General features: G+C 41.0%; 1 protein-coding gene across 2 annotated transcripts; it reads right to left on the reverse strand.

The window, feature by feature from the left end:
- Positions 1–227: 227 nt before the first annotated feature.
- Positions 228–25,477, reverse strand: QSOX2 (quiescin sulfhydryl oxidase 2). Of its 2 annotated transcripts, none has more exons than XM_058853829.1 (12): positions 25,194–25,477; positions 19,713–19,813; positions 18,465–18,513; positions 17,242–17,347; positions 16,968–17,058; positions 15,493–15,638; positions 14,816–14,959; positions 12,937–13,066; positions 10,874–10,996; positions 9,660–9,810; positions 6,003–6,191; positions 228–3,892 (listed from the first exon to the last, which is right to left on the reverse strand). In XM_058853829.1, exons 1-12 carry the CDS (start codon positions 25,468–25,470, stop codon positions 3,342–3,344), a joined length of 2,058 nt encoding a protein of 685 aa, XP_058709812.1. In that variant the 5' UTR covers positions 25,471–25,477; the 3' UTR covers positions 228–3,341. The 2 variants fall into 2 exon arrangements, with proteins under 2 accessions (XP_058709812.1, XP_058709811.1); XM_058853828.1 differs by having other exon boundaries at positions 17,242–17,350.
- Positions 25,478–26,808: the final 1,331 nt, after the last annotated feature.

Raw genomic sequence — 26,808 nt, forward strand, 5'->3', positions numbered from 1 at the left:
ACAATCATTAATAAAAACCAACCCTCTCAAACATTTCTTTCTCCCTGCTTTATTTTCTCTCCCCTCGTTCAGATTCCTTAGCAGATCCTGAGAAGTTTGGGATTAAAAATACAGCCCCCCAAGGTGATGGATCTGGTTTATCATGGAAATGTTCATGTGCTGTCCTGGCAATCAAGCTCAGCTCAAAACAATTTACAAACACAGGTAAAGAGCCCAGACACATCCACTTTGCCCAAACATCTGCAGTTTATTTTAAACAAGCACATTAATTTACAATTTAGTATGAAACAGTCACTTTTCCTTCCAAGAGAGGAATGAGTCAGTAAAAACCCAACCCAACCAGAACAGACTTGGAAATATCAAGTTATTGACTTCAAATAAATAGAACATTTAAATTACTGAAATGGTATCGTTGCTATTTTCAACACCCCATGTGCAACACCACACCTGGGACCTTCGTTCCCATCCAGTTCTGGGCAGGAGCAGCAGGATGGATGCACTGCTGGAAACAGAAAATTAGGAGTTCTCCCAAATAACTTCATCAGGTTTCTTTAGCACTTGCAGTTTTTGTCTCTCTTGGCACATTCCACTCCTTTTATTTTAATGTTCCCTATTTGAAAACATCCCGAGAGCAAAGAAAGCTCCATGAATTACAAAGGGCCAAGAGACAGCACAATTCCCACAGGGAAGTGGCATTGCAGGAACCTCTGTGGACAACACACCACACAAATAAACCCTCCAAAATCGAGGAGGTGGGGCTTGGAGGCAATTTTTAAACCAGAAACATTTTCCTGGCAGCATCACCCTTCTGCCACCACAGACTGTACTGTTACATAAAATGGTATAATTTGTCATTAGAAAGTCAGAAAATAAACCCAAGCAAATCAAGATTTACTCAAGTGAATTCAAAGTCAAGAAAACCTTCCTAGATGAGAACATTGAAGTGTGAAGCCTTGGCTGGTTCACTGGCAAGAGCTGAAGCACCAACATGGACAAGGGACATCCTAATTTCATTAATTTCATACCTTTATCCTCTGAAGAGACCAAAAAAAGCCACTGAAGTTTGAGAACTGATTCATTTTGTTGCAGGGTCACAGCAATGTGGAAGTTAAATGTGTGTAACAAAAGCCCCAATTTTTATTCCAAACCCACATTTGCCATTTTTTAATGGCAAAATCGTCCCTACAAACCTCCAAGGCTTTTTGCTTTCATGTGCAGATGAAAATCAGCAGAATGAGTCAAAGCTCAGGTCTGTGTATTTGTTAGAATTCTAAACAACAGCTGTAATGACTGAATTTCAGCTGGAGAATGTGCAATAATTAATGTGCAGGGATTAACTGGCCCAACTTCCCAGATCCAACATTGCTGTGCTGGGTGAGGTTTTCCTGCTGTTTCCATTTTCTTGTCAAGCTGAGTGTCCTTGCTGGTGGGCTGAGGACACTTGCCCAGATCAGGCCACCCCAAAGTTACCAGATTTTCAAAACTCAATGTGGAATCTCCAGGTTTTCCTTGGAATGAGCCTTGCCCTGGGATCTGTCACTGGACTCCAGCCCAAAGCAAAGGGCCCTGATGAGGCTGGATCACTCCTGTGCTTACAGGGTGTTTGAGCATCCAAGCCCAGCTGCTCTAAGGATGGGAATCAAAAATTCCTAAAGAGGAAAGACCCAGGATGGCTCCTTGTGCCAGAACTCTGGAATTCTGAGGGTCCTCAACAAGCACAGACCCATCCCCTCTGCATGGAATGCTGGACTAACAGGATAAAGGGAATTGAGATTTCTTCCTCTGACATATTCACAGCAACCCCAGAAAGTTGTTGCTCTATGTGGGTGTTATTTTGATAAATAAACATGGACAGTGAGTCTATGCAGCTCAATTTTGTTATTCCTATTGGATGCTGCAGAGACACATCAGAAATACTCGATTTTGTGAACAGCCAACATTTGATTATGAAAAAAAATAACCCTGTGGAGTTTTTGTGCTTTTTTCTTGCTAGGCTTCAAACTTTCTATGCTGGGGCTTCTGAGGGAAATCAGAGGAGGACACATCAATGGTATAAATGGTATAAATCCAGGGAATTGGCCAGGGACTCCTCATTCCTTCTCGTGTAACAGAGGAGCCAGCAAACATTCAATTAAATTAAAAGTTGCAAATGTAGAATTGAAAGGAAAAGCCTTTTTATATAACATAATTAATCTGGAGAACTCACTGCCATGAGAAAACATTGAGGCCAAAACCTATTAGGATTAACTAAAGATTAGGTAATGGATAACTAGAACATGCTCAATTACATTGGATAGGATTATAAACTTCACTATCCAGGACGTGAATTATCCCCCCCAGCCAGGATCACAGCAACTCCTACTCCCAAGGATGATTTTGTAATGTTTTCATGGTTTCTTTTCACTGCTGCTCCAAGGACCCCACACTGACCTGCAGAGGGAACTGCCACATCCCAGAACTGGGCAGCTCTGGGCCTCAGCCATTGTGGAGCTGGAAATACCAAGGGAAGTGTTAATTGCTCTCTTGTGATGGAGAAATTCAACAGAAGAAACTCAGTATCTGCAGATTTTCCAATCTGTTCTGCCATGGTAACACAAATCTTGATGTCCTTGACTAAAAACATTGTTTTCCTTTCCAAGAGTTCATCAGGATTGGTTTCCACCTGGATATCACCATAATTACTTAGCAATCAGAATCAGGCTGCTAATTGCACCCCAAAACTCTCATCCTAGCGATGACACACACATATCCTTGGCTGGAATGCACCAGAGAATGGATGAATGATTTGAACATGGAATGCTTCCTGCTTTAAATATGTAAATATTTCAGAAAGTCACAGAGGCTTAGAATTGATTTAATCAGAAGAGAACTCTTGTTTCCTGAAAAAAACACCATCAGAATTCCTGCTTCTCCCAGTGAAGCAGCCAAGGTACCATTCAGAGGAACCGTTCAGCACTCGGGGAAGTGAAATAAGCTCTGGATGAATTGAAAAAAAAAAATAACACCTGACTTGAAAATACACCAAACAATATCCAATTTCCTTCTCCAGCAGGCACAGTGGATTGCATAATGCAATGTTTACTCTGGAAATGAGTAAAGGATGTTGGTGGGAAGTCATGGAAAAATCTTAACTGCCAAATGCAACCCTCCCGTGTGAGGACGTTGACGTGGCCTTGGGCAAAGCCTGGGGATCTCAAGGCCACCTCCACCTGTTCACCTGAACACCTGGGAAATGCCTCGGGAAGAAAGGGGTCTGAAACAAGGAATACTGCATATAAAATCCCTGATCATAAATATTAAAGCTGTGTGTGGGACCCAACAGCCACGTACAGCGAGAACTCCTACACCGAGGAACGGTAATACTTCACTTTCCAGCGCTTGGATCTCATCCGGAAAAAAAAGTACATGATCATTAAAAACAAGGATGAAGCCACATAGAGGATGACACACAGACTCATGTCTAGGTTGGAAAATCCAATCCCTAGGAAGGACACAGCCTGCCTGCTCCCTTTGAGGTTCACGGATGCAGCTGCGCTTTTGCCGCTACCTTGGACAGCTCCAGGATTTCCCAGTGGCTTCTCTAACCCCTTGGAGCCTGGATCGACTGCGTTTTCCTTATCCTGGAGCTCATTTTCTCCATTTCCCCCCGAGTTCTTCAGCAGGTTTTTGTCTTTCACCTCCCTCGTGTCTCCCTGCTCGTTGTCACTGGGGTCAGTCTGGCTCTCAGTGTATTTATAGAGAATATTTTCACTGCTGTAGTGGGATTTCAGGAATTGCAGGACTTGGTCTTCATTCCAGCTGTGCAGCCCTTTGATTTCTTCGTGACATGCAGGACAAATGTCTGGAGTTGGCCACTGAACTTTAGGGAATTTTGGATCTTCAGTCAAATCACCTAATTGGGAGGAGAAAAACATCAATAGAAAAAAGTCAGGGGGAATGAAGTGGGAAAGCTGCACCATCAGACACTGCCCAGGGAGTATTTTCCACTTTCAGTGAGGCTGCCATAAAAAGCCACAGCACAACAATTGAATTAAACAAAGACAATCACAAATTTGGAAGTTATCAATTGTGATCCAAACCATTTCAAAATACAAACACTAAATCACAATTATTTCCCTCTTCTCACAGTAAAATCTGCAGAATTTCAACCCCAACCCCAAATCCTGCAATTGCTGCTTTTAGGAGGCAGGAACACAAAACTGTCTGGGCCCTGCAGGGTTAACCTGAATTATGGTGCAAAACAAACTGCTCTTTTCACTCCTTAATCCCTGTTTTCTGCCTGGTTTGCAGGAGCAGCTCCAAGGCCAGACACTCAGATATTTTCATGTTTCTGTGTTATGAACCATTCCATCCCAAGCTCGCTTTTCCACAGCTCTGCACCGTTACCAGAACAAAATGAAATATTTCAAAAGCCATGTTCATGTTTAAGATGTATTTTTCAACTGAAACACAAATATTTTAAAAAGTAGCACTGTCTTTAATTAAATCTAATTTTAACATTTCAGATGCTCACAGCTCTGGCCATGTTTCTGAGCTGAATGCTGCAGCTGGTCTCACACTTTGCTCTAAAAACCAGTATTTTAAAATGTGAATGGAGATAATTTTTAGAAACAAAATCTCCAACTGATAAAACCCCTGATTTATTTACCTGATTAATACACTAGCACTTAAAATATTTTAGAAATAATAATTTCACATTTTATTTTCATTCTATTATTTTTATTCTTTTTAAAAGCAGGAAACTTCCCCATGTTTTTGGGTAAAATAGTGATTCAAAAGACATTTAAAAATATTTGTCACCTTGATATTTACGAGCAAGAGAGCAAATTTGCTTTTGTATCCTAAAGATCACTCAGCAATCAATTTGTTTCAATAAAAAGTGCAGAAACAAAATGTGTAACAGCAAGGTTACAACCAGAAAACTCCCTGTACTTTGTGTTTTCCTGCCAAAGAGGGAAATGCTGTAAATCCTGTGCATTCTAAAGGAACAGGGAATAATTCAATAGGGCAGAGCCATATCCAACCACCTCCTGACCCCCAGCCCAAGGTGTTTTCATTCACCAAACATCATTTCTCACGCAGCACCACAAATACAGATGCAGCTTTTAAGGGTGAAAATATATCACTGTCCCACAGAGAAATTTTAGCAAACTGAAAAAGCATAATTTAACATTGTTATTTATTCCAGTGTGTTTATAGTTCTTACTAAAAGGGTATTTTAGCTGGCTGCTGCATCACCTAAATCAATATCCATGTGAGTTTTCCAATACCTTAATGTTCTAAATAAGTGCATTGCTCCACCACTTAGCAACTCCAAGTCCACAGGAGTTGCCTGTTATAGGAACCAAAATTAGGGGATGTTTTTCTTTAATCTCTTATTATTTCCTTTTTTCTCCTCAGAGAAAGGAGGCAAAGTGTTTGTACTCACAGCAGTATTTAATTCTTCATAAATCCTGGGAATGCAGCAGGAGCATAATATGAACACAATGTAGCATATTTAAATTGTAACTAATGCTGCATTACCCAGATCCATAACAGCAGACAGGGATTTAGTGCAAAGAGAAACCAATTTTCTTTAGTGCTTCAGTTACTTGATACCTCCATAACAGAATGGATTAAACACAACCAGTATTTTAACAGCACTTTCAGTCTAACACAGAAAACACAGGGATATGGAGGGAGCACAGATTTCCTTTATAGAGTAATTTTATTTTATTCAGCTGCTGATCTGCCAAAATTGAAGCTCTTTTATCCTAAGGAAGCCTCTTGTTCAATTGACATAATTTTCCAAAACAAAACAAAGGTAGGTTTTAACCCTAAACTGGTACAGGAAGAAATGTAATTATTTTTTATCCACTGCTAAGCAGCTGAATTGCTCCTTTGATTTGTGCTCCAGAAAGAGCCTCACCAAGGAACAGGTGAAATCTCAGAAGAAACCAGCCCTGAGATTGATGTTTTGCATTCTCTCCCAGCTCTGTCTCAGGTGTTTCTCTCTCCCCTACCTGCCAGCCTGTTGTTCACCACGTTGTGCTTCTCCCAGAGCCACAGAACAGCCTGGTCCAAGCTTTTTATGGAATCCATGGATTCTTTGGCCATCTCCTCAAAGTGCTGAGCACAAGCCTTGCACCCAAAGAAGTGCTGGATGTATCTCCTCATGACCTGCAGCACAATCTGGGGGTTGTCCTCAAGACCTACAAGACAAGGGACAGACACAGCTCCAACAGCAGGAAAGCAACGTGGGGGAGAAGGGAAGGAAAAGTTGCTGCATTCTTGTTCTGTAGAATTGACACTTGATCTGAAATGAATCACTTTTGCAATTTAAAGTGTTTATACCAATGTATTATTTATACCAACAACACATTCAGTCTGTACAATTGTGCTCAAAGTTACCCTGAACACCACAATCAAATAAAAGTCAAGTGGTCTCTACAGTGACATTTCTCCTTTCAGAGTATCTTAAAATTTGAGGGGAAAACCAAACTTAGTTAATGAAAACCAGCCATTATTTTTATCAGAGAACATTGTGAAATTGTTAAAATATGCAAAATTCACACTTTCTGTATGTCACAACTCCTGTGGAATTAGAGATTTTCTCCAAGCTCTTGCCCAATAACTGAGTATTTATATTACACATTTACCTCTATATTCGTGCCCAGGCACTGAAATTATGGTGACTTTGCTACTGAAAAATCAAGAGTCAAACCCCCTTTGGTGAGTCCTGCACAAGGTACCTGTGAGGGCTGTTTGTTACCCCACAGTTCTGAGGAATTAGACAGCACCCCAATCTCATAAGAATTATTAATTCCATGGCTTTTTTGGCAGGCTCTGAATGCACAGAGCAGCTGCTGAGCAACACTTGGCAGAATAAATCAGGAATTCTTCCTAAAATAAACACAGACACAAGATTCTTTCTTTAACATTCACACTTTCACACTAAGATAATTATAATTAATTCAGCAGGAGGATAAGGCCTGCACAGGTTGAGAACTTTCTGGCCTTTCCTGTGTCAGCAGGTAGCTCCTTACATCTCTAAGTGCCTTGAAAACCTGATATAATTTGTTGAAATCCTAATGTCTCATCTCTGTCTCACAGAATTCCTGACTCATGCTTAATTGACCCAGTAAATTATGTCAAAATGTATTTAAAAATGTCCTGTGTGTTACCATGAGCACACACTTGTCAAATTAAACACATTTTATGGTGCAGATTGATCAAATTACAGACTCCTGCTGCTGAACACCACGAGTAATTTACTATTGCTTTGTTTTCCTGGAAAAAAAAAAAATCAACAAAACCTGCTGAAATTATCAGGGCACTCATCTGCTATAGATATGGGAAATATATAAAGACTGTCATCAACACCTTTATTTAGAATAACAACAGGATATTCTTAAACACAGCAGCAAAAAGAAGTCTTTAAAGCCCAAAAGAAATCCTAAAAAATAAACAATTTCTCCTCAGCCATTCAATATCTGTGATTGAACAGACATGTATAAATAAAAGCTACGAGATTAAAGCAGATTAAATTACTGCATTAAAAGAAAGGTTGGAAAATTATTTTGGAAGTTGAAATGAATTTCAAGCAGAACAGTTTTACCATTTATACTGAAATATGTATTTAGGGAAAAAAAACCCAGCAAATTATCTCTTTGTGGAGAAACAAGAGATTCATACACAAATTTAATTTCATCTGTTCTCCTGTGCAATGGTACACCCTTGAAAATTCATTTTGTGAGGAAATCTGTCAAATTCAGCAATTTTAAATGGATTCTAAAATTTATATTATTTATTTAATAAATAAGATATTTATTTATTTAGATAATTTATTATAAAATCCACAAGCCTGTTTTATTCACATCAAAGCATCCCGTTACCTAAAACCACATTTCTTGTAATTAAGTGTGCTCAGGAAATGATTTCTACAATGATTTTACACATCCTTGGGAGTGAGCAGTTCTGTGCTGAGTTCCTTTGGATCCCTCCTGCTACTCCCACTGCAGGTTCAAATTTCCTCATTCAGCATTAAAATATATCAAATATAACCCAACAAAATCATTTTATCCAGAAAAGCCACAGGGAGTTCACCCAGAGTGCCAGGCCCTGGAGCAGAGGGGACGATCAAGAAAAATACATCTGCTCCAGAAAGAAAACAATTGCAAAATGGCTCATTTGGTTTGTTTTTCTTTTATCAGCCCCGAGATGAATCTTCTATTAACATCTGCCATGTATCATTGTGTAATCCTCCTTTTCTCTTTCCTCCCAAACTACTGCAATTCAGGGTAACCCTAATCTTTAAAGTGGACAAGAACCATAAAACCCTACCTGTGGTGGGAAGGATTAGGGAGTACATCATGCTTTTTAGTAGATGGGATTTAAACAAGCAATAAGGAGAGGAAAACCTCCCAAGACATAATCCCACAGTCTCAGACTGACCCAATTCTTTCACCATAAGAAGTGATCATCACATATCTGGCCCGATTTACAGCCAGGGTTAACTGTGCCAAAGAGTTCTCAGGTTCTACAATGTATTTTTAACTTCAGGATCATGCCTGAAACACACATTTTGAGGTGCAATTTTGTGTAGTTAAATATTAAGATTATTTTTTAGGTTTAATCAGAATGCTTTGGGACTAAAAGGGGAAATTTAAGTTATGTAGGATCCCGCTGAAGAGCTCAAACCCCTCAAACTCAGCAGGCAGTGAATGCACTAAATTGAAGAAATTCAATCTATTGTCCCACAAATAACAAACAAAACAAAGAGAAACAAAAATCAACAGCAGAATAATTTGCTATCAAAAGATGCCTGTTCTGCAGGAGAATTATTCAGATTTGAAGGATTTTTCACTCTGACTGCAAATAATGTATGGGTCCATAATGTGAAATAATAAAATCCTTTTTAACATAGAATCAACAGCTGGTAAATTGAAAATTTCTGAGTTTTATGATGTCTATGTAGAATTCTCATATTCCTTGGAAAAGACATTTAAAAGGCTTTAAATGAAAACAAAATAGAAGTGTAACCAAACAAAGCACTGTCCTGGCAAGAATAAAAACCAAAATTTTAGCATTAGCAATTCTATTTTCATTGGGTGAGGAAAACAGATTTTATAACCAGCATGTTTCTTAAACAGGAATCATCACTAGAATATTAACACTCAGCTTCACAAGATGCTGCAAGTCTAAAAATGAGCAATTTTACAGAGTGCTGGCAAAGTAGTAAATCAGTGCAGGGATTAATGACAGGTACATTCAGCTGAAAAAAAAGAAAAAAAACCCAAACAGTCATAACATTCAGTATTTAAGAAATAACATTACAGAAGGATCAGCTAATGGTTGTACATCTTTTATAGCTACTGAACTGTATGGTTAAACCTCATTTTCCTCCAATTTCATTCCCAGCACAACTTCAGGTAACCTGGATCATTTTCATCCCTTTGCAGGGAGCTCAACATTTCTTTGTTTGAAATTCTCTTTTTCCTCCCCCCTCTTTTTTTCTGTTTTATTACTCCCAGCTTTAGGGCCACACACTTTATTTAGCACATTTCCAAACCTTCCTGCTGCAGCCAAGCTCTGACCCCTGCTGGTGCAGCCCTGCAGCCACTCTCCTCCACAAACGGATTCCTGCAGGATTTACACACCAAAAAATATTTGCTGCTCACCTGTGTTTATCAAAGCTTTTGGTCTCAGTGCAGCCTGAACAGTGAGGGTATGGAAAAGCTTCCAGAGGGAGCAGCTGTAGCCCCTCAGCTCTGGTCTGCTGCCCTGGCAGCCAACCCACTGGACTTTCCTGGGGAGAAATATCCCAGAAATCTGCAAAAAAAAAAAAAAGAGATATATTTAAGGTATGTGCTGCTCTGGGGCCTAAGTGTACCATTGAGTGTGGCAGCACAGTTGATCCCACATGGAATTGAGGTGATCCAGGGTAAAGAACAATAAATGACTTTCTGCACTTGTTGCTAATGAATTCATGCTTCAGGTAAACAAAAATCCTCATGTCTCACATACTCTGAAGCATCATCATAAAACTCATCCCTTTTGGACAAGATACAAATTGCTCAGTCATTGACATCAAACCTACTAAAATCAGTCTGACAGAACACACAAAGCAGTTTAACCTGTAAAGATATTTTTTTTTTAAGAACACAACACAAAAAAATATTCCTGTACACTGACAGAGCTCCAGCTCCTCTAGGCACATTCAAAATTCCCTATTCCTCCACAAGGTGCACATGATTTACAGTGAAATACCTTAACTGGCTGTAAAATTCAGTATTATTTCTTCTTAGAACAAACCCACTCCTTATTCATTGCACCTGAAATCCAGTACAAGATTTTAGTTTCTGAGACTTCTCTCTCCTCTTCTTACAACACACAGAAGGTTTCCAAATTTTAGACAGAAATATGGAAGAAATTGTTAAGTCAACCCTACCACAGGGCTTTGCCAAAGTGGGATCAGATTTCATGAAGGAATTAGAGAGTAGTTGGGAAACTCTTCAGGAATAATGCACATTTCAGTGGGTAAATTTCCCATCACTCAAACTCTGACATTCAAGAGAATCCTGCTGCTAGCAGGCACAACAAAGTCAGAAGTATCCTCTGGGAATCTTGCATCCCTGGGGATAACATTAGGGAACAAATATTGCTTGCTCATTATAAAACCCAGCCAGGATCGTGTGTTTCAATTCTCTCATTTCAATTTCTTCGTGTGGATGTGGGTTGTTTTTTTCTGCTAATGATTTCACTTTACTTTCATTTTAACCTTCTTATAACTCCATTATGGCTGGGGGAGCAGCAGTAAGTGATGTCTTAGATTGATATAGAATCTTATCCTTTCCTAATGCCCTGTTTTATGCTGGAACTGGGAACAGCTTACCCGCATTTTGTTGTTGACCAGATCCAGGATAGCATCATAAGGGATTTTGTCTAATGGAAGGCTCACCAGCCACTCCTGCAAGGTCTCTAACAACTTCACCACAGGCTGACGGCCAGGAAAGAGCTGAGAAAAATAATAATAATAATTAAAAAAAAAACAAAACAAGGAAGAAAACATTTTCAAGCGCAAATCTCATTAGCAGCGAGACGCTTTTGGCTTTATCCAAATGTTTTTCCCGTCTGTAAAATGCCTGATTTTTTTTTTTCTGATGAGCAAATTAATTACTTGTTCTGCTTTCACTAAAAAGCTTATCCCACACCAGCTTTTGCTTACAAAATTCCACAAGTTTTTTTTGTGCAAAATGTTAAAAATGAAGCAGGCAGGAATGCTACAGAACAACTTGACATTATCTAGGATTTCACATTAAGATAATTCAGTTCACAATGTTGCTCAAAACAGAGTGAAACACCTCAGTGAAAAACAGAGCCTGAAATCCTTCCCCTTTTCTGAAGATAAATCACAAAGAATAGTTCTTTTTAGTCAGATTTCTGTAAGTTCAGGAGTTGTTATCCAGATGAACATTTTCCTTTCCATGTGCAACAGTGATTTCCAAAGGGATCTGGAATCAGGGACTTCCTTAACTCAGAACTTACAGGAGCCACAGCCTGGCAGGTGAGTGTGAGGAACTGTAAATCAGTGCCAAGGCCATTATTTTACAGCAGAAATGGTATTTTACTTTAATGAGGGTTGGAATTATTACAGAATTAAGTCAAATATCTGCCATTCTGTAGGACCCTTCTAGAGGGAGCAGGATTTCAGTCACGAAAATTCCCCGAGCAGGGAATCAGAGACCTCTGACTGGACCTTTGGATTGACCATCACTATAAAAAATTTCCTAACAGAAGCAGCTGAAAATATGAATGAGAGCAATGAGGAAAGTGTTACATGACAAAAAAAAGTGCAAATAAAGGACAGCCCTGGTGGGGCAGGGCAGGTGGACATGAGCAGCCACCTAAAATAAAACATTGCCCATTTATCACCAAAAGCCAGGGAATCAAATGGCATCAGCTGGCCAGGAGCCACAGGGAAGAACAGAGGATGTTTTAGGGATAATATGATGGAAAGATTACCACCACACTTTCTTAAAGAAATGAGGCCAGCTGGAGATTTCTGACCTCTGATGGCTGCAGGGGGGAGCTGGCTGGGGAAGGAACTGTCTGTCTGATTTTCAGATAAACCCAGACAGTTGGAAATGGTTCATATAGGCCTTATTATTCCCTTAAGAGTTACTGATTCACTTTTTAAAAGTAAAACATAGTGTTAGCCACACAGTGAGTAAAAATAAAGATATATAGGTCATTTCAGAAAGCTGGCACTATAAAGGAAAATTATTTTTAATTTTTTCAAGTCATATCACATTATATATATATTTTCTTTTAATGCAAATGGAACAGATAAGCATTTTTAATTTTTAAATACTTAAATTATATTTTTACTTTTATATACTTTTAAATACTTAATATTATATTTACTTATATTTACTTTTAAATACTTAATTATATTTAATAACTTAATAATTAAATAATACTTATTTAATTAAAATCAGTACCTCAATTATATTCAAAATTCAGACAGAAGCTACCAACATCTCTAAATAGAACAGCTTTTGCTAAGTATGCAATTAATGAAATCCAAAAGTCAAGAATGAAAAACAAATGTTAGTTTAATCCCACTGAGTTACAATAGCTACTTATCCTGAAAATCTGATAAATGAACTATATTTACAGTGTTTGTTCAATATGCTGCAGACTACTTAAGCTTTATTTAATTTTGAGCCCCCTAAGGTGAAATTAAATAGCATTTTAACCCTGTAAGTATGCCAGAACAGCAAACAATAGCTCAAAAATAGCCTTTAAATAAACCCACCAAACTCTTTTTTAAGCTACTGAGGATGCACGCACTTAAACACTGTGCGAGACATTTTGAGAGACTTATGTCCCACAATAAATTTTCTGGGGGTGTCACTTTATCTTCACAAATAATCAAAGCCCAGAAGTGCCTACCTTGGCAGAGATGGTGACAAAGTCCTTGAAGGTTTTTAGCTCAGCTCCCTCGAGCGCCTTGTGCGTGGCCAGCTCCACCCGGAGCAGGAAATGCAATCCCGACTCAAGGTCAGCCATGTAGAGCCTGGACCTGGAACACACATCAATCCTGGCATGCTCTGGCAGCCTCCTGCCACTCCTTTCCTCACCACTCACAGGGGTAAAATTGATGAGAGGAGATGTCATTAAAGCCACCCCACAGTGATTGCAGAGTCCTGCCCAGCAGGGACTGCTCAGCCCGAGAGTCACACGCAGAGTTTGGGCAACTGAGGCACAACCACATGTGAGAAATGGTTTTTTATATTTGACTGGACTTTTTGTCTCCTAGCCATCCTTGTAATGAAATTACAGCCCTGGTGTAAGGAAATTACAGCTTCTCTGCTGGGCTGACCACAAACAGAAACAGGACATGCTCTGAACAACAGGGGATTCTGCACAGGGCAGGGGTGCAAACAAGACTGAAAATGTCAGTGTTGGAAAGGACTGAATTAGAAATCCTCTCCAAAATGCAGCAGTTTTACTGCAGCTCCTTTACCTCTGTGTTAAAACACAGCAGCTCTTTAGACAAGAGCTCTGACAGGTACAAGTAAACCATATAAACCAAATAAAACATTTTCAAAGTTCCTTCTCACATCCAAATATCATCATAACTAAACCTGCTTTACAAAGTACAAATGCATCAGGCACACAGCCCCAGCTTTCAATGCTTTCCAGGCTGTGTGAGACAGAGCAATGGAACTGAACAAACACAAATTCACAGAGTGAACACCTCTGTAAGAGGTTCATCAGCACTATTGTTGCTAAAAAACAGAATTAAAAAACAATAATTGAAAAAACTGGCTTCTCCCACCTCCTAAATAACATGCAGGAAAGAAGATATTAAAAGTCACAATCATCTATAATAATATATACTACATCTATAATTTAATTTAAGACAAACTTATTCTGAACTTATCTCCTTAATTAATAAAATACTCACTTAAATTATAAACAACAGCAAAATTCTGCTTCAAGTTTCTTAAATAAAGAGACATCCACATGAATGCAGGAGGTTCTCCAAAAGGATCCTATTTAGAAGATACTTGGAGTGGAGATTCGTGTCAACAAGATTTTGCCTTGCTGGAAAGCAGCTCAATTTAACTAAGTTGTTTTGCTAACAGAGTGTTCCATATAAAGTATTTTATAATAGTCACTGAAAGAAGATGACACTAATAGTGTCTATGAAAGGAAAATAAGTATTATATTAAAGCACTCAGTCCCACTTCTTTTCCATCTAAAGATGCTGAGGGATTATCTCTCTGCAAAGGCTTTGCATCCTTCTCTCAAAGAGGGAAAGAGGGTGAAGATAAACCTCAGAGGATTTGGGGTGATAAACATCTTTTAAAGTGACTTTAGTATTTTCTATTATACTTGCATTTGACAAGCCCTTTCCAGTGGGCACTGTTTCACTACTGCACACACAGAGAATTTCCTACAGAAATGTTACAGCTTGGTATGTTACCATTTATTGTTTCAGGGACACTGATCACTTCTTTCAGGTAGTGGGTGATAAGCCCTTGGTATTTTCAAGGAAACTGACTATTTCACAACACTTCTGGTAAAAACATTCCTTCCAGAGCAGTGCAGATATTTGCTGCCAAAACCAAAAATACCTCAGTAATTTCACCTGTGAATTGTTTGAAAAGCTGCTCACAACTGAACTGAACAGTGTGAAATGAAGCAAAATATGGAACTGCATTAGGATTTTATAACAAATGACAGCACAGCTTCCCTCATGGCAGGAAAAAGCTGCAGGTCATTTTTAATAACCACATTTATTAGAATCAAGGGCATCACTTACTTATCAAACTCTTTCCACACCTTGATTTCTGTGTTCTCCTCTTTGTTTTCTGGAGCAGGCAGCTGCAGTGGCAAAAGGAGCTTTTTCCTTACACCTGGCAGTGACTTTAAATACGAAGAAAAGAAAGACCGTAGAGGCTTCAAACTGCAAATGGACAAAGAGAGATCACTTTTAATCTCAGACTAAGTGAATGTCCAAAGCAAGTAACTGTATTTATAAAATAAGATATTCACTTTGGTTTATATTTTACAGGTCTAGTGCACCATGGCCTGTTTTGACACAAAGTGAAAAGAAATAATGTTCAATTTATGAATAACAAATCACTTGGATTAGGGGTGTGAAATTCTGTTCAAAATAAGAACAAATAAAGTTTATCCAAATGTCAGTTCATGTTACACAAGAAATGGGCTTTTCAAAGAACTTTTAAGCTGCTTCATTTATTTTTTCCACTTCTACCCCAAACTTTTTTTTCCTTTCAGAAGCATCACAGTAATAAATTAAAGCTAAAAATAGGCAACAGTGGTAAGTAAAAGCAGTATTAGATCTTTTATTGATAATACAGGGAACACACAACTTCAGTCAGTACAATGTATTGATGAGGTGTCAGGACTTCAAATCCTGACATTTTTATAAGTTAAGTGAACCTCCCCATAACCCTCTGACAGATAATAACTTACTTGTTAATTAATCCATGGCTGCCATTGGGGTGTATCAGGTAGCATGAGGGGACTGAGGTGAGCCCCAGCTTCTCCAGGAAAGGTTTATCAAAATTCAACGCTCTCCTCACCACGATGTTTTCATACTGGACCAAGTCTAAGATAACCTGGGTAATGAAAGGATGCCATGAATTATACATTGTTCAAGGAATATCCAATCTTGCAGGACAAGACACATAAGCAGGTGAAGTGCATCATCCTTTAAGGGCATCATTAAACTGTTTGCAGGAAGTGCAGCTATGGCTGCTCCATGCACACAAACGATTCCACTTAAAGAAGATTTACTCTTCTCTAGAAATTATTGCTCCTATCTTCCTTTTATTTTTTCTTGGTCTATTCTGGTCTTTTCCTCTCTCCTTCCATCAGTGATGACACATGGCCTCCTTCTCTTCAGAAGTATGGGAAGGTTTGTCCATTTTGTCTTGTGTTGTAAACATGAAAACAATTCTATTTTCTTTTTCACTAAACTATTCTATAATGCTCAAATATTATGTAACACTAGCAAACATTTTTTATTCTGAAAGCAGACTCCACTTTGTGTTAATCAAATGACTCTCTTCCCCTCTAACTGTAGATAATAAAAACAGAGGGTGATAAAAAGCTGAAGAACTTTATAACCTTCACATTTCTTCAGTGATACCCACTCACAGCACCACAGCAGCTTCCAGAAAACAGATGCCTGGAAAAAGCCTGATCCCAAAGTGATTCCCACTTCTGGCAGCACAATCTCCTCCACTCATGACACTGAGCCATGTCAGCATCCAATCTAATTAGAAACATTTTGCAGACACTGGATGTTTCCACACAGATCATGCTTGGATAATTATGCTTTTTTTTTTTTTTTTTTTTCACTTATTCTAGATCTTAGAAGAAAAAAGCCACAGTTGTCTGAGCTAACAGCAGGCTCATTAGGTGGGGAAATGACGCCAAATCAAACATTTTATTGGGAAGCAAAAACTAAAGACATCCACTTCCCCTGTGTTTCTCAACTGGATAAATAATTTTATGCTACTGTCTTAATTTTCCAAAAGTTATATGTGAAGAAAGGGAACTGGAGAATTTAAATTATTACAAACAGTTGGCCAGAGGAACAAGTACTAAAAATGGTTCTCCAGTAGTAACAAAACAATAATGTAATCTGGCAATATTTTTGTTGCAATCTTTCAAATTCTTGAAAGAAAATTGTGCTGAGAACAGAACTGAGAAATTAACCTTCCTCTAAACTAAGAATGGAAGAAGTTAACGTGACATCACGTTCCTTTGTTACCAAGTTCCCCTGTGTGAATGAACACCACAGCCCTACAAAACCCTTGGGTTTTATGATCCCCCAAGCATGTGTGACCTGCAGTCACAGAGCTGTTGCTTGGCTAGCTAAACTCAAATCCAGCTGGTTTATGGTACCATCCATACTCTGTCCCTCACAAGGCCCACGTTACCTCTCGGCCCACGTAGGAGCTGTTGCTCTCAAACACAATGGCTGTGTAGTGGTGGCTGCTCTTGTCAAAAAGAGATGTGAGATCACTGGACCTTTGAAGAAAAGAAAAGCAGTTTAGCACAGAATGCAATACACCCACTGCTACCCATGGAATTTCCTGTTACAATCTCATAGCAAACTGGTACTAAAAAAAAACTCACTGTGTTTTTAATCTTCTAATTATTTAATTAACTGAATAAAGAGAGAGCAGCTACGTTTTTAAACAAGGAACTTACAACACTGGATCCAGTGGTGGGCAAGCAGGAGGTCTCACCTCCTGGGAATGGTTCTGGAGGAAGTCAATCATCATCTGACGAAGAGTTTGCAGCTCTCGATCTGCTCCTGCTGGGAACAGGTTCCAAAAAACCACAACCTTTCAGAAAACTGGGAAAACATGACTCACATGAAGGTTTGCTGTGCATGTGGGTTTTCTCATGCTTGTCTGGGTCAGGGTTTTGCTTTAAATTCAGACTTAAAACCCAGGATACTATTTGGCTGAAGAAAAGGAACTAAGGATTTAATTGGAGGATTTCATTTTAATGCTGCTGTGAGATCATATCTAAAAGCTGTCATCCCACCCCAAAATTAATAAAACCTGAAGACTTTTCCAAGTGTATCCATCTGCTTGCCTTGCTGATTTTCTCTTCAAACAATGTTTGATTCTTAATGTGAACATTTTCACTGTAGTTGCTATGGACAACTTCAGCAGGATGTTAACCACAAATTAAAATCTGCCAAGGTGTATCATTCCTACCAAATGGAGAGGCCACAAAACCATGGAACAAAAGGAGAAAATAGCTCAAGTGTGAGAATATTTTGTTTGCTTTAAAAGAACCCCATTAGAAAGCAGAAAATACTTCAAATGCCCAAGAAGTAAAACTAAGGTCTCTTGTACAGGAAGGGTTAATGGTGCAGGTGGTCTCTCCTCTGACCTCTGGCCTTTTAAATGTTCATCCATAGAAAGGGACAACATTACTTTTGTCCCAGACAAACCACCTCAAGCTGTGATCCTGTCAAACCCTGGGATAAGCCTATTTTCAGGGAGTCACCATCTGAATAAGGGCTCTCCCAGTGCAACTCAGGATGCCTGAAAAGTGGCTGAGGGATCAAAAGGCACACGAGTCAGGATTGAGCAAATTGGATCTCGTGCTGATGAGGAGTGTGCTGGAAAAATAAGGGATTAAAAGAAAATTAACAAGCCATTTGGGAAAATTAAGAGCTACATTAAAAAGAAAAATAGGAATGTGATCCCTAAGTTCTTGAAGAGATGTTTTGTCTGCCTAAAATTCTGATTAATACTTCATAGAGTACTTGAAATATTCTGTCTTAAAGAGCTATTTAGTGTCTCCCCATCCCTGTCCAAAGGAATTGACGGCAAAGGGATTTTGCTTGTTGTGAGACACAGCCCTGGCCGACAGGAAAACTGCTCTGGGAATTTCTTACAACAAAATGTTCTTACCTTGGTAATTTTCTCCAATTGTGAACTGCTTTGTAAATGCTTTGAAGTACTGTGTGGGAGGGAAAAAAAAGTCACTTATCAGGCAAAAAAAGCCCAGTTTAGGAACAAAAACTGCTTTCAAGAGTTTTACTTTTACAGCTCTAACTACAAAACATTTTTATATATCTGGTCAGGATACAGTTTTCCCTCTTAGCCTATAAGTTCCAAAAAGCTGCTTCTCACCTACCTGAGGGCAAGAGGAAAAATACTAATGCATAATTCAATGGTGTGTATTGATCCTGTACTGCAGACATTAACCCAAACACAAATGAACTGATCACCAAATCAGTGCTACCAAATGTGTGTATACTTGGAACACTATTCACATTTTCCTAACTCCCTCCAGTGGTTAAACAGGAGATCTAAGGGAGCTTGTCTGCCTTCTGCTACGAAAAATAAAATGGAAAAGATTCAGTGTTTAATAAAGAGGATATCACAATTTACACCTTGAACTTTGAAGAGTAAAAGAAAATTAAAATACTGGTTTTCCTATCAGGGTAAAAGATCACAAATCCTACATTGAAATGTCTCCTGTTCCCTCTCCTGTCATCACAAGCAGTTTATTCAACCCTCTCCATCTACCACATTCTGCTCATACTTAATAAAATGATTAATACAGACTGACTGAGAAGGTAAACATTGCATTTAGACTTAAAAATGAACAATGGCAGATGCTTTTGGCTAATGTGGCATCCTTCTTAAAAGGCAGTTTAAGCATTTTATTATGAAAAATATTATGAAATCAATCAAAAAATAGTGAAGTATCCATCAAGGGTAAATTTTTAACTGGTCATGCAATCAACTGTTTTCATGAGGCAATTTCGATGTGTTCCCTTTACTTTCACACACCAAAACTAAAACCATTATTAACAATCCTGTAATAACATCTGAATTTGAAAAATATTTATACAAATGGCTATTATCTAATAAATCTATTGAAACTAGGGGTTATATACATGTGATAACACGATACTTTACAGAATGGTATCTTTTTTCAATAAGAATTTTTCAGACTCAGAACTGAATTACTGCTTAAAAAGCTGCATCACTTCTTGCATTCAGCAAAACCCCCTCAAATGAATATTTTATCAATTCTGCAGTTTTCTCAGCAAACTAAAGCAAAACTCCAGCTACAGAACAATGAGGCACACAGTCTAATTACTATAAAACATGCATCATTTGCCTAAGGCAAGATGTTCTGCCACTTACCCTTAAAGTTGGGTAATAGTGAATCCCATATTCTTTGCACGTCTCATAGTTCCCTTCTTCCCCACAGTCCAGCACTCCAACTCTAATTGCAGATTCCCAGTCTGCAAACAAAGATATCTTTCAATTTTCAGCAGGAGTGACCATGAATCCCAGCTGATGAATTACCTTGCTTCCCATGGAAACCAGCAACAGGACTCTGAGAGATTCCAGTGGCTTAAAAATCCAGCCCTGGGTCAATTCTCATTTGCCATTCATTTCCATCCCCCAGTGTAATACAATCCACTGATTTTTAAAATAACTAAAACCTCCCTGTTTTTCTTGGCTGCTTCAGTGTTTTCCATGCACCTGAACAAGAAGAATCCCAGCACATCAATGCAGCAGTTCCAGGGGTAAATCCAAGAAGATGAAATCAGGGCCAATCCAACACTTGCAAGGATTGAATTCCTCAGCTTTTCCCATTAGCTGTGCTCATAAATAGAGCATGCAGAATGTATATAACTGAATAAAATTCACCCAACAGTTACTCATCCACATGGCTGTTACAAACCCATACATTTGATGCACCTTGTAGTAGAGCCTTTTTAAAAAGCTGCTTTTTCTCCAACTTACAGTTTTCTGAGAGGCCTCAGAATTACAGAGTCCCCAGCTCATGTAGTGTCTCCTGAAAGCTGCATTTCTCTGGCAGCATTGTTCAGAAATACATTAGTTATATCCCAAAAAATACCCAAGTTTTAATCAGACTGTTCAATAGTTGAGTTTGAGCATCACTCTGACTTTCCTTTACAGCAATAACCATTAGAGTTCAAGAATTTCCATAAATATGCTAATATAACTTCAATAAAAGCTTTTAACTGTAAGCAGTTACTAAAGTAAGTTACTTGACTAACATTTTTCTAATTCTAATTTCTTTACTAATATTTTTCCTTCTCTTTTTGCTGGGAATTTATCTTTTTGAGCCAGGCTCTGCTGCAGCAATCACTTTAAGGAAGAACTACTCCAAGAGAATCCTTAGCTGCTTTTTAAAGCAAAGTTAAATCAAACCAGCCAGGGGTAGAATTTTAAGGGCCCCCTCAATTCCAAATAAAATTTAAAAAGCACTAAAATTAAACCTGCTTTTATAGCAAAGAGCATGAAAGCTTCATCAAGTTCAAGAACTGATGGACAGTTCTGGTGTCTGAAATTCAGCTTGACCTTTAGTTGTGTTTGGAGGAGGCCGGGACAGCTGATGGAGAGGTTTGTGCTGAATGTGCCAAGAGCTGAGCGGGCACCAGGAGAGCCCTGAAACACGCTGGAGCAGATGGGCACTCATTCACAGCAGCACAAAGGACACAACAGCCCATTTCATCAAATAAAATGCAAAATACAAAAGAAAAGTTTGGCTTCTGGTTATCTCCTTCATTCAACTTTCACCACTCCTCCTCCTCCTTTTTCCACCTGTCTGGATCCTGCTCCACGCAGTGAATAGGAACTCTCTGAACATAATGCAAATAACCCAGCACAACAAAGCAGCCCCACCCCAGCTAAACACTGGGGTTAAAGAGCACCAGCTGGGATGTGCTGCTCAGCATTCCTGCTGCTGGAAACGGAGCTTTTCCTTTCCAAGGGATGCCAGAGTTGCTGGAGTGCACAGCCAACACTCTGGAGTTACTGTGGCACTGTAGTCTGGGCTGGATTGTTTTGAAATGCTGATTAATTTTAAATTAGCATTAGTGGTTTTGAAATACTGACTCACAAACGATGGGAAAGAGGCTGATGAGGGATGCATTAACCAACACAATCTCTGTTTATGCTAAACAAGCTCCAGTGAATGACAGGACTGTGTTGGACAAACTGGAATCCTGCAGGTGGGTCAAACCTCCCACGTGAGAAAGGGAATTACAAGGAATACACTTCCTTTTTGTAAACTTGTGTATTTTCCATCAGGAAGTTTCAGCCAGGGAGGTAAAAGGCTCATCACAGGCATCATCAAAGGCTTTCTCACGGCTATTTGAGAGTTGTCTACTTTGACAGAGCCCTGATTGATGAGGAGGTGACTGCAGCTCCCCACCAAATGTGTTCAAAGAAGAGTTTCTAGCAGGAAGTCATTATTGCTGGGTTTGAAACAAAACCTGCTAAATTTGGACAGTTACTCCAAATCCTGAGGAGTGAATTGATTCTGTTTATAATTCACAGGTTGTCTTCTGGGTTTGTTACTACACATAATTCCAGACTGTGGATATTTTGCTGGATAGACTTAATAATCTTTTAGACAGAAAAAGGGTAATTAACTCTAATGGCCACTTTGGCTACAGCTGTAATAAAACAAAATGTGTGATTAGGAAACTAGCAGCACTGACTGAGCTTAAAGCCTGTTCTGAGAGGGAGTATCAAAATGAAAATATAAATTACACAGAAGCAAACACTGATCCTATTTTTCAGGAGGATTATGTTCTGCTGTGAAGTCTGCAATGATAGTATTGCCAAGACTTAACAAATGAGAAACGAAATAAAAATTAAGTCTATTACTACAGGCCTTTTTTGGACAAAGCTGTTGCACCAATTTAACTGGATTTCTTTTGGACACCAAATCAGCAAACATAACTCCAGTGATCTAGGAATTCCCTAATGTAAAAGCTGCATCCTCAAGGATATCCTTTAATATTCCAGCAGATGAGTAAATATTTTTGAAAAATAAATGTTGAGACAAATTAAGTGGGCAAAATGTTTTGGGTTTGGTTTCTTTGATGAAGCTACCAATGAAAAGTGTGACTGTTCTCAGTCTCCTAAAATCCATTCATCCAGCTTGAAAATGGAAACATTTGGCTGACAACACCAGAAGCCAATAGCATTTGCTTGTCGTGCCAATATCCACAAACATTCAAAATCCACTTTCTAAATGAAAGTTTTTATAAAAACTCAGTGGATTAAAGGAGAGGCCTTTAACTGATTGCAGTGATACAACTGCATAACAGCATCTGCAGTTATGAAAGAAAATAGGCATTTGAAGAAGTCTTTACAAGTTACAGAGGTATCACACTGCTGTAATCCTATGTAAATCCCTTATTTTGACCAAAGCTCTGGCCAGTTTGGGCTCTTCATGCTCTCCACTGCTGTGCTCAAAGACATCCTTGTTACTTCAAAGAAGATCTAATATTATTTTGGCCACATGAAGATTAAAGCAGCAGAGAAAATGTTACATAAACTTATGTAAATTAAGCAGAAAATAGTTACTGGTTTATAAACAAACCCTTCATGTAAGTAAGGAGCGTTTAAAGTGCTCTGAAAAACCATTACTGCTCTGTGTTTCTCTGCTTCTGAGTTTTTGCTCATAAATCCCAATTCCTCTGCATGTGATGAGTTCATCAGGACCTATTTTAGGTTGGGTTTCCATTTCCATATATCTAAATGTACACCTAATACTGCACCTACATTTCATGTGAGTTGTTCATGCTTTTCAGAGTGTCACAGAACAGCCAGAGCTCTTCAGTCCCTCTCAAAGTGAAACTGTGAGTGCATTAAAACTGCTGTATCCATCCTGGAAACATCTCCTGGGTGAAATGTGAAATTAAGAGCAGTTTAAAAGCCTTTTACACTGCTATATTAAGCATAACGTTTTCTACAAATCCGATCTCAGGTTTCCTCCTCAGGAGAAGTACTGAACTTTAATCAATACCTCAGGGGCCTGTTTGTTTCCTTACATCTACAAATTGAGTAAAACACTTCGGCACCCGCCAAAAAAATTTAGCAGGCTAAGAGACAGCAAGGCAGGTCCCTCAGCATAGCTGTGGAGGCCACCATTACTTTTAAAGTCACTAATTGTTAAACATGAAAACCTGGTTCTCACTCTGCTCGGTTTTTGTATTATTTTCTGGTGGTCCTTTTCCCCCTTTGAGCCCACCTGCACCACACTGAATTTGCAAGATATAAACCAAGTGTGTACATGGCCTCTCCAGTAGCACAGTATTTTTTGTTTATCCTCTGAAACAAGCTGTTCTCTTTATAAAACATTTAGAAGATAAACATCATGCCTTCAAGAGCTCAGTCTAAACAAACCTCGGGTACACAGGGACACTTAGATGCAAATCCACAGCTGGACTGCTATGTGCATGCAAGGTGATGTTTTATCCCTGGATTCCTTCAAAACCTTTAACTTGGAGGTGAGTTAACCTCCAACCTCCACCATCCACCCCTTGCTCTGTCCCATGTGCTGTTTTAGCTGTGTGGAACCACGAGAGCAGGGGATGAGGGTGATGCTCACACACCAGACACCACCAGAGCAGGGGATGAGGGTGATGCTCACACCAGACACCACCTGAGCAGGGGATGAGGGTGATGATGCTCGCACACCAGGCACCACCTGAGCAGGAGAGAAAGGTGATGCTCACACCAGGCACTACCAGAGCAGGGGATGAGGGTGATGATGCTCACACACCAGGCACCACCTGAGCAGGAGAGAAAGGTGATGCTCACACCAGGCACCACCAGAGCAGGGGATGAGGGTGATGCTCACACACCAGGCACCACCAGAGAAGGGGATGAGGGTAATGATGCTCACACACCAGACACCACCAGAGCAGGGGATGAGGGTGATGATGCTCACACACCAGGCACCACCAGAGAAGGGGATGAGGGTAATGATGCTCACACACCAGGCACCACCAGAGCAGGGGATGAGGGTGATGATGCTCACACACCAGGCACCACCAGAGCAGGGGATGAGGGTGATGCTCACACCAGGCACCACCAGAGCAGGGGATGAGGGTGATGCTCACACACCAGACACCACCAGAGCAGGGGATGAGGGTGATGCTCACACCAGGCACCACCAGAGCAGGGGATGAGGGTGATGCTCACACATCAGGCACCACCAGAGCAGGGGATGAGGATGATGCTCACACATCAGGCACCACCAGAGAAGGGGATGAAGGTCATGCTCACACATCAGGCACCACGAGAGCAGGGGATGAGGGTGATGCTCACACCAGGCACCACCAGAGCAGGGGATGAGGGTGATGCTCACACCAGACACCACCGGAGCAGAGGATGAGGGTGATGATGCTCGCACACCAGGCACCACCTGAGCAGGAGAGAAAGGTGATGCTCACACCAGGCACCACCAGAGCAGGGGATGAGGGTGATGCTCACACACCAGGCACCACCAGAGAAGGGGATGAGGGTAATGATGCTCACACACCAGACACCACCTGAGCACGGGATGAGGGTGATCCTCACACACCAGGCACCACCAGAGCAGGGGATGAGGGTGATGATGCTCGCACGCCAAGGCACCGCGGCTCACACAACACCTGGCCACACGTGGCACGGCCCACGGCTGGCACAGTGACCGAGGCCCCGCGGTCCCCCAGCCCAGCGCCCCTCGGGGCACCGCGAGGCACGGCCGCGGCCCTGCAGCGGCTCCGGGCACGGCGGGAGGCCGCGAAGGGCCGCGGGACAGCGGCCGGCCCGGCGGGGCCGTGTGCGGTGACCCGGTCCGAGCCTCACCTTTGACGTCCCCCGCCAGCGCTCGCCAGGTGGGCGCGAAGGCGACGCAGTGGCCGCAGGACGAGCTGTAGAACTGCACCACCCAGGCGGCCGAGGAGTTGAGCAGCGCCGGCCGCACGGAGCCGGCCGTCAGCACGGTCAGCGGGTCGTGCCCGGGCCGGTACAGCCGCGCCGTGGCGGCGGCCGCCAGCAGCAGCAGGAGCAGCCCCGGGAACGGCACCGGGAGCGGCCCCGGGAGCGGGAGCAGCGCCCGCCGGCCCCCGCCCGCCGCCGCCATGTTGGGACGCGCGGAGAGGGGCGGGGCGGGGCCGCGCCATAGCAACGCGCCGGCCATGGCGGCCCGGCCTGCGGGCAGCGGCGGTGCCCCGAGCGGAGCGCAGGCTCTCCCGCGTCCCTGAGGGCAGCGGCGACTGCCCCGTGCTCCTGGGAGGAGCTGGGGTTGTCCGTGTTCCTGAGGGGACCGCCCCGTGTCCTCTGGGGGGATTGGGAACCCTCCCATGTCCCCTGAGGGAAGCGGGGGTTGCCCGAGTCCCTGGCGGGATTGCCCGTGCCCGTCAGGGAAGCAGGGACCGCACGGTGTCCCTGAGGGGAGCAAGGACCCTCCGTGTTCCCTGCGCGTTGCAAAATACGGAATATATAAAATTTTTATTAAAAAATAATGTTATTTGATACTTGATTCAATCCGTGAAACAGAGAGCAACCAACAAGCTCCAAGTGTTGGAAAAACGCTCGTCACTGAAGTGGCCGCGCACAGGAACAGGTTGCCCTGAGGGAATGTGGAGTCTCCCCCACTGCAGATATTCCAGAGCCATCGGGACACAATCCTGTGCCATGTCCTGCACCAGGAGCTTGCACTCCCGGACACACCGTGGTCTCTTCCACTCTTACACATTCTGGCCTTCGGTGGCAAATTTATGTGACAATTGGTATAGAAAGAGAAGTTTTAACTTCATGAATCTTCTCACTGAGCAGAGATGAAAGCGGGGCAGCCTTTGGGTCGAGAGCTCTTTCATCCCAAAGTACTTCTCTCGGCAGGGAAGAGCCATCTCTCCTCAAACCGGAGCTCTGATAAAAGGCTGCACGTAGGTGGTTTGATAGAAGCTCTGTCCTTTCCATAAATTCAGGATGTGCAGTAGTAATGGATTTGAGCACCTTTTATAGCTCTAGCCCAGTGTGGAAGTCTCCTTTCATTTCTAAATACAGGCTCAAGAATTTTCATTACGTTAATGAGAAGCAGAAATCCAACAGTGTCCCCAGAGAAGGGTTTCAGAGGAGTTTAAAACTCAGATAATGAAAGACTGAGGTCTCTGAAAAGATAATTCTTGCTTCTGCTACTCACAAACACTTCTAATCCTTGAAGAACAAGTAGGGAACAAAGGGGTTTAAATTCTTACTTCAGGCCCATTGGGGGAGCTCAGGGTTAGAACTTAATTTATCATTGTTTGTGGCTAGCAACCCACAAACAGTACAAGAGCAAATTTCTGTCACTTTTGCCTTTTCCTGACCCTTTCTTTTTTTAGACCATTAAATATCTAAAGACGTTCAGACACATCTTTTGATACATTTCCTACAACCTAAATAGTTTCTCATATCACATCCCAGCTTTGGGGTTTTC

The sequence above is a fragment of the Poecile atricapillus genome, chromosome 20 (genome assembly GCF_030490865.1).
Source record: "Poecile atricapillus isolate bPoeAtr1 chromosome 20, bPoeAtr1.hap1, whole genome shotgun sequence".
NCBI lineage: Eukaryota > Metazoa > Chordata > Aves > Passeriformes > Paridae > Poecile > Poecile atricapillus.

Excerpts from the sequence above, each read along its gene's own strand:
- QSOX2 (XM_058853828.1), bottom strand. The coding sequence starts at position 25,470 with ATGGCGGCGGCGGGCGGGGGCCGGCGGGCGCTGCTCCCGCTCCCGGGG. Across the intron at positions 10,997-12,936 it reads TTGTCACCATCTCTGCCAAG|CTCTTTCCTGGCCGTCAGCC; the intron begins GTAGGCACTTCT and ends TATTTTTCTCAG. Across the intron at positions 3,893-6,002 it reads GGTGAACAACAGGCTGGCAG|GTGATTTGACTGAAGATCCA; the intron begins GTAGGGGAGAGA and ends CCTCCCAATTAG.